Source organism: Procambarus clarkii, chromosome 90 (genome assembly GCF_040958095.1).
Source record: "Procambarus clarkii isolate CNS0578487 chromosome 90, FALCON_Pclarkii_2.0, whole genome shotgun sequence".
Lineage (NCBI taxonomy): Eukaryota > Metazoa > Arthropoda > Malacostraca > Decapoda > Cambaridae > Procambarus > Procambarus clarkii.
Genome location: NC_091239.1, coordinates 6,512,869 through 6,520,960, shown reverse-complemented (window position 1 = coordinate 6,520,960; position 8,092 = coordinate 6,512,869). Strand labels below are relative to the sequence as shown.

At 41.7% G+C, this 8,092-nt stretch overlaps 2 protein-coding genes across 2 annotated transcripts; both read right to left on the bottom strand.

The window, feature by feature from the left end:
* Nucleotides 1–292: 292 nt before the first annotated feature.
* Nucleotides 293–658, bottom strand: LOC138359396 (probable transport protein MmpL9). Its single transcript, XM_069318524.1, has one exon. It carries the CDS (start codon nt 656–658, stop codon nt 293–295), a length of 366 nt encoding a protein of 121 aa, XP_069174625.1.
* Nucleotides 659–2,151: 1,493 nt separating this feature from the next.
* Nucleotides 2,152–2,574, bottom strand: LOC138359394 (uncharacterized). Its single transcript, XM_069318523.1, has one exon. The coding sequence runs from the start codon at nt 2,572–2,574 to the stop codon at nt 2,152–2,154; it is 423 nt and encodes a 140-aa protein (XP_069174624.1).
* Nucleotides 2,575–8,092: the final 5,518 nt, after the last annotated feature.

Here is an 8,092-nt window from a genome sequence, read left to right as displayed (position 1 = left end):
TGGGGGCTGAGTGTATCCTTCACGTGTCTGAGAGTATCCTTGATATCTCTGAGAGTATCCTTGATGACGTTGAGAGTATCCTTGACGTTTCTGAGTGTACCCGTCATGTCTCTGAGAGTATCCTTCATATCTATGTGAGTATCCTTCATGTCTCTGCGAGTATCTTTCGTAGGTCTAAGAGTATCCTTCATGTCTCTGAGAGTACCCTTCCTGTCTCTGAGAGTAACCTTCATGTCTCAGAGAGTATCCTTCATGGGTCTGAGAGTAAGCTTCATGTCTCTGAGAGTATCCTTCATGTCTTTAAGAGTATCCATTCCCTTATGCCTCTGAGAGTATCCTTTATGTCTCTGAGAGTATGCTTCATATCTCTGAGAGTATCCATAATCGGTCTGAGAGTACCCTTCATGTCTCTGAGAGTGTTCAGTATATCTCTGAGAGTATCCTTCATGTCGCTGAGAGTATCCTTCATGTCTTTGAGAGTGTCCTGAAAGGGTCTGCGAGTATCCTTCATGGGTCTGAGAGTTTCTTGCACGGATCTGAGAGTATCCTTAATATCTCTGAGAGAATCCTTCATGTCTCTGAAAGTATCCTTCATGTTTTTGATATTATCTTTCATGTGTTTGAGAGTATCTGTCATGTCTCTGAGAGTATCCTTCATGTGATCTGACCGTATCCGTCATGTCTCTGAGAGTATCCCTGATGACGCTGAGAGTATCCTTCATATCTTTGAGAGTATACTAATGCATCTGAGAGTATCCTTCGTGTCTATGCGAGTATACTTCATAGGGACTGAGAGTATCCTTCATGGGTCTGAGAGTACCCTTGATGTCTCTGAGAGTACCCTTGATGTCTCTGAGAGCGTCATTCATGACTCTGAGAGTATCCTTCATATCTATGAGAGTATCCTTCATATCACTGAGAGTATCCATCAAGTCTCTGAGAGTATCCTAGATGTCTCGGAGAGTATCCTTGATGTCTCGGAGAGTATCAGTGATGGGTCTGAGAGTAACCTTGATGACTCTTGAGAGTATCCTTGATGTCTCTGAGAGTATCGTTGATGACTCTGAGAGTATCCATCAAATCTCCAAAAGTCCTTCATGTCTCTGAAAGTATCCTTGATATCTCTGAGAGTGTCGTTCATGTCTCTGAGAGTATCCTTCATGGGGTCAGAGAGTATCCTTAATATATCTAAGAGTATCCTTCAAGTCTCTAGGAGGATCCTTCATGTGTCTGAACGTATGCTGTATGTCTCTGAGAGTATCCTTTATGTCTCTGAGAGTATTTTTCACGTCTCTGAGAGTATCCTTCGTGTCTCTGAGATATCCTTTATGTCTATGAGAGTATCCTTCATTTCTCTGACAGTATCCTTCATGTCTCTGAGAGTATCCTTTATGTCTCTGAGAGTATCCTTCATGTCTCTGAGTGTATCATTCATGTCTCTGAGAGTATGCTTCATATCTCTGAGGAGTATCCATAATCGGTATGAGAGTACCCTTCATGTCTCTGAGAGTGTCCAGTATATCTCTGAGAGTATCCATCATATCGCTGAGAGTATCCTTCAAGTCGCTGAGAGTAACCTTCATGTGTCTGAGAGTATCCTTCATATCTTTGAGAGCATTCTTCATGGTTATGAGAGTATTATTCATTTCTCTGAGAGTATCATCCATGTCTTTAAGAGTATCCTTGATGTCTATATGAGTATCCTTCATTGGGTCCGAGAGTATATTTCATGGGCTCTGTGAATATATTTCATGGGGTCTGAGAGAATTCTACATAGGTGTGTAAGAATCCTTAATGTCTCTGAGAGAATCCTTTATGTCTCTGAGAGTATCCTTCATGTCTTTGAGATTATCCTTCATGTGTTTGAGAGTATCTGTCATGTCTCTGAGAGTATCTTTCATGTGATCTGAGCGTATCCGTCATGTCTCTGAGAGTATCCTTGATGACGCTGAGAGTATCCTTCACATCTTTGAGAGTATACTTCATGCATCTGAGAGTATCCTTCATGTCTATGCGAGTATACTTCATAGGGACTGAGAGTATCCTTCATGGGTCTGAGAGTACCCTTGATATCTCTGAGAGTGTCCTTCATGACTCTGATAGTATCCTTCATATCTATGAGAGTATCCTTCATGTCTCTGAGAGTATCCATCACCTCTCTAAGAGTGTCCTAAATGTCTCGGGGAGTATCCTTGATGTCTCGGAGAGTATCCGTGATGGGTCTGAGAATAACCTTAATGACTCTGAGAGAATATTGATGTCTCTGAGAGTATCGTTGATGACTCTGAGAGTATCCATCAAATCTCCGAGAGTACCCTTCCTGTCTCTGAGAGTATCCTTCATGTCTCTGAGAGTATCCTTCATGGGTCTGAGAGTATCCTTCAAGTTTCTGAGAGTATCCCTCATGTCTCTGAGAGTATGCTTCATGTCTCTGTGACTATCCTTCATGTCTTTAAGAGTATCGATGATGTCTCTGAGACATTCCCTTATGCCTCTGAGAGTATCCTTCATGTCTCTGAGAGTATACTTCATGGGTCTGTGATTGTCCTTCATGTCTCTGAGAGTGTCATTCATGTCTCTGAGAGTATCCTTCATGGGATCAGAGAGTATCCTTAATATATCTGAGAGTATCCTTCAAGTCTCTAGGAGGATCCTTCATGTGTCTGAACATATGCTTTATGTCTCTGAGAGTATCCTTTATGTCTCTGAGAGTATCCTTCACGTCTCTGAGAGTATCCTTCGTGTCTCTGAGAGTATCTTTCATGTCTCTAAGAGAATCCTTGATGTCTTTGAGAGTATCCTTCAGGTCCTTGAGAGTATCGTTCATGTCTCAGAAAGTATTGTTAATGTCTCTGAGAGTATTCTTCATGTCTAAGAAAGTACCCTACATGTCTTTGAGAGAATCCATCATGTCTCTGAGACTATCCTTGATGTCTCCGAGAGTATCCTTCATGTCTCTGAGAGTATCTTTCATGTCCCTGAGTGTATCCTTGATGTCTTTGAGAGTATCCTTCATGCCTTTGAGAGTATCCCTGATGTCTCTCAGAATATTGTAAATGTCTCTGTGAGTATCATTCATATCACTGAGAGTTTCTTTCATTTATCTGAGAGTATCCTTCATATCTCCGAGAGATTCCTTCATGCCTCTGAGAGTATTGTTCTTGGGTCTGAGAGTATATTTCATGTCTCTGAGAGTATCCTTCATGTTTCTGTGAGTATACCTGATATCTCTGAGAATATCCTTCATGTCTCTGACAGTAACCTTCATGTCTCTGAGAGTATCCTTCATGTCTCAAAGAGTATCCGTCATGTCTCTGAGAGTATCCTTGATGTCTCTGGGAGTATCCTTGATGTCTTTGAGGGTTTCCTTAATGTCTCTGCGAGTATCCTTGATGTCTCTGAGAATATCCTTCATGTCACTGACAGTAACCTTCATGTCTCTAAGAGTATCCTTCATGTCCCTGGGATGTATCACAGTATCCTTGATGTCTCTGAGAGTATCCTTCATATCTTTGAGAGCATCCTCCATGTCTCAGAAAGCATCCTTCATGTCTCTGAGAGCATCCTTCATGTCTTTGAGAGTATCATTCATATCTAGTAGAGTATACCTCATGTCTCTGAGAATATCCTTCACTGGTCTGAGATTATTCTTCATGTCTCTGAGAGAATCCTTCATGTCTATGAGAGTGTCCTTCATATGTCTGAGAGTATTCTTCATGTCTCTGAAAGAGTCCTTCATGTCTCAGAAAGTATCCTTCATGTCTCTGAAAGTATCCTTCATGTCTCTGAGAGTATCTTTAATGTCCCTGAGAGTATCCGTGATGTCTTTGAGAGTATCCTTCATGTCTTTGAGAGTATCGTTCATGTCTCAGAAAGTATTGTTCATGACTCTGAGAGTATTCTTCATGTCTCAGAAAGTACCTACATGTCTTTGAAAGAATCCATCATGTCTCTGAGACTATCCTTGATGTCTCGGAGAATATCCTTCATGTCGCTGAGAGTACCCTTCATGCCTCTGAGAGTGTCCTAGATGTCTCTGAGAGTATCCTTCTGTTATACTCAAATTCTACGTCAGTTGAAATATAACCAATCACAGGCAAGTAGGCCTCTGACGTCATGCCAGACAGAGGAGCATCAGCGATGCTCCCAGCAGCCTCAGTTCTCCTCACAGACTCATGGTAGGTGGACCTCGGTTGGCCAGATATATGCCTTGTTGTCTCGGTCAATAAATATATACAGAAGCGACTACTGTGACTACATTCAACCCGAACATGGCAAACGAATACTGGTAGCAGCAGTAGGACCCAGAATTTTTTTTCTGGAAACAAAAGTTCAAGTACCCAGCATCGCCTCGTGTTCCAGCCAAAACCGCCGCCACCGCCACCGCCATAAGCCGCCATCCTGCCACCCACGCATCAAATATTGTGCCAGACCGGGGTCCTGCCATCAACCACTACTCCAGGCCAACGTTTCAGAAGTAAGGGTCAATATTTTCCTGTGAGAACGCTCATTCATCAGTGAGGAGGAAGGAAGCTTCCCGCGCCAGCCATTTTTGAATCTCGCGCCACCACGTGGGAACCACCTGCACCCACCACCACCACGGCCACCCAAGCTGACAGCATCTAAGCTTTGTGAGTGTTTTCATCTAACTTCATCTATTTAGTTTCCTACACTGAGCTTTAAATTTGCTCTGTACCTAGTGGTACCCAATCTCATAATTTTTATGTAATATCAAACAACCTTATCATTGTGCTCATTGCTGTCTTCTTTTATGTGCTAGCCATATGCTGTATTGTGACTACCAATTTTTGTCAACTACCATTCAAGCTGTCATTGCAATCAATCTTACATTGTTTCTGCTGTATTGTGCCTACCAATTTGTTGTCAACTACCATTTTAAGCTGTCATTGCAATCAATCATAGCTACCTATGTGCTTTAATATACTGTACCTATAATTTTTTCTCATCTTTTTTTTTTTCATTCCATGTAATCTGTTATCATTTTTTTGTCTATAAATTTTGCAAGTATTTACCTCCTTAAAATTTTCTTAGATTAAGGACCTGCCCGAAACGCTGGGCGTGCTAGTGGCTTTACAAGACTGTAATTACCATAATTGTATCCTCACATTCCTTATGTACAATCTTGTATATGCATAAATAAATAAATAAATAAATTTTAGCTACTGAAATCATGGTCAGTCATCATCGCAAGCATCACCTGATCATCGTATGTGCTGTATTGTTCCTTGAGAATATATGGTGGACTGCAATTGTTTGACTTAAGTGTCGCCACCAGCTCACACACCTCGCCACCAGCCCCTGCTACATCGTTTTGCGTGAACTTCTCCTAGAAAATTGTGTTCTCCACCGCCATCGTCGCAATATCGTCGTCTCCGAGTTTATCTTCACGCTCCCACGCTCCAGTCTCCGTGGTGCAGTGGTAAGACACTCGCCTGGCGTTCCGCGAGCGCTATGTCATGGGTTCGTATCCTGGCCGGGGAGGATTTACTGGGCGCAATTCCTTAACTGTAGCCTCTGTTTAACGCAACAGTAAAATGTGTACTTGGTTGTAACAACGATTCTTCGCGGCGGGGATCGTATTCCAGGGACTTGCCCGAAACGCTACGCGTACTAGTGGCTGTACAAGAATGTAACAACTCTTGTATATATCTCAAAAAAAAAAACATCAATTCCGAGCTTGGGGGTCTCCACGGAGCTTCGCGCCACCGCCACCAGGAGCGCTGCCATCGCACCAGTTTGTAAACAAGCCCTCACATGGTCCTCTTCACACGTCTCGTTACCGTTTTTCATTTTCCCCATTGTTATATTGCAAATCCTGCAGCCCTGAGTTAAGTAATTATGAGCTAAGATATCGTGTGCTATGATTTAATGAGGTTTAACGTAACTATGTCCATAATATCCTGTGAATTAACCATTCAGTGACTTGTTAAATATTGGAGCCGGTTTAGTACTCCATTCCCACAGTTTCTCTGAGTCCTTTCAATATTCCCTGCATTGATTCCATTATTCATTAATTGTTACTAGTGTCATTAGTGAATTCAAAGGTGAGAGAAGTAGGAAATAATTGTTTCTAGCAGTTTATTTTGCACAATAAAAATTTGTTTTGAGATTTCCATAGACAATAGAACATAGAATTTTTTTTTATATTTCTCCAGACCTAACTTGAAATTTATCCTTTAAGCATTTTATTTTAAATTTTTACCATAGCAGTTATATACATTCCTGTGTCTAGTTTATGTGCTACACCCATATTTCTTGCATTGCCACTTGTTGTGTTGAATCTTTTTAATGAAATTTTGCAATTGCATTTCCCAGTTTTTATTCTCAATTGCTGTGCTTAGTCTGGTTTAATTAATTTACATACATCTAATTCCAGTCATTTTTTAATGAAAGATTGCTAAAATTAGTTTACAATTTGCTTGTTCTTAATTATTTTCTTGCCTAGCCCAATTTAATAATTTTATTTCTGCCATTTTTACTTTAGCCAAGTTGATATTTTTTTGTGTGTTTATTTTTGTGTATACTATTTCTGATGCCAGGTGCACTTAATTATAATCTGCGTTCAAATATTACTTCCACGGCTGTGACAATGCCTACCACTGTTGAAACCCCTTCAGACTCAACGGGAACAGTTGCTCGTCCCAATGGCCAGAGATCAGCTCAGGAAATGGCTATTCCTCTTTTTGCTGGGGAATCGCGCTTATTAGAATCATGGTTTAGTAAGGTTGAAGCGAAAACTGTTGCACGTTTTTCTAAGCCTACTGATACCGAATACTTAGCAATTGCATGGTCAGCTGTGGACACAACCAAAGGTGATGCAGGTTTTGTTGTTGATGAGAAAGCCATTGTTAGCCTCCAGTCTTGGCCCGAATTTAAAGATTTCTTTCGCCGTCGCTTTGTTAATAAAGGAGACCTCGACCCGTATAGGTTAGTCAAGAAAATTGCCAATGACACCATGCAGCCTGGTGAATCTTTGAATGCGTTTACTAGCCGTCTCGATCAGTATCTGTATGCCCTTGTTTCTGCTATGAATAATTCGACTTGGTTAGATAAAAACAATAATCTGCCACCTGAGGCTATGGCCAAAATGATAACATTTGGTACTTTAATGCATTTTGCCCCCGAGCATATTAAACCAATCGTTGAGCAACAAATTTTGGTGTTAAACATGAAATTGGTGAAGTATTTGAGGCCATTAACAATGCCGCCGATAAACTAGCTCCCTGAAGTGCTCAACTGTTGCCACCCTCTGATACTGTAAATGTAGTAACAAGCTCTCAGCGTCCTCCCACAAATTCTCAAAACTCTTGGTCGCAGAAGCGTACCCATGCTCGTAGCCCCCAGTCAAATTCGCCATCTCATAAATTGCCGAAACGCCATAGTTCACAACCATCCACTCCCTCATCTTGGCATTGTGGCAAAAGTAACCACCTCGCAAGGGACTGTTGGTCCGCCCCTAGATCATCACCTCCTAGACAATTCTCTCGGTCCCCTCGTCAATCTAATTATTCTAGGCTCCCATATTGCAAATACCATAAGCAAGTTGGTCACCACACTGGGGATTGTAGAGCTAGGCAAAGGACATCTCCACCTCGTAACTCCCACGGTCAGTCTTGGCGAGGCGCACAGCGTCCAAGACATTATCAGAACTCTCGTAATTACAACTCCCAGCCCAGCTATAATGCAACTTCAAATTATAATGCTCAGTCACAGAATGCTGGAGCTCAGAATGTTCACTCCATGTCGTCGGGAAACCCCCCAAGGCCATCCGCTAACCAATTCAAGCTAGCCAATCCTAGTGCCCTCCCTGTGTATTCAGTAGCTACCCAAAATAGATTTTAACACTTGACAGAGGAGGACACTGACTCAAACAAGACGCATATATCCCAGACAACATAAGTAAAAAGTAGTAACTTGTCCAGTCTCAAGTGATGGTCCCCTTGTATCAGCCATTGTACATGGCAGAGTTTTAAGTTTTTCTTGACTCAGGTGCAAAAATTAATATTGTCAAGCCCTCAGCTCTTAGAGACATTGAAAGTAAGCACCCTACTATTTTAAAACAGTCACACAT

Coding starts and splice junctions, on each gene's coding strand:
- LOC138359396 (XM_069318524.1), bottom strand. CDS start 658: ATGAAGGATACTCTCAGAGACATGACAGATACTCTCAAACACATGAAA.
- LOC138359394 (XM_069318523.1), bottom strand. CDS start 2,574: ATGAATGACACTCTCAGAGACATGAAGGACAATCACAGACCCATGAAG.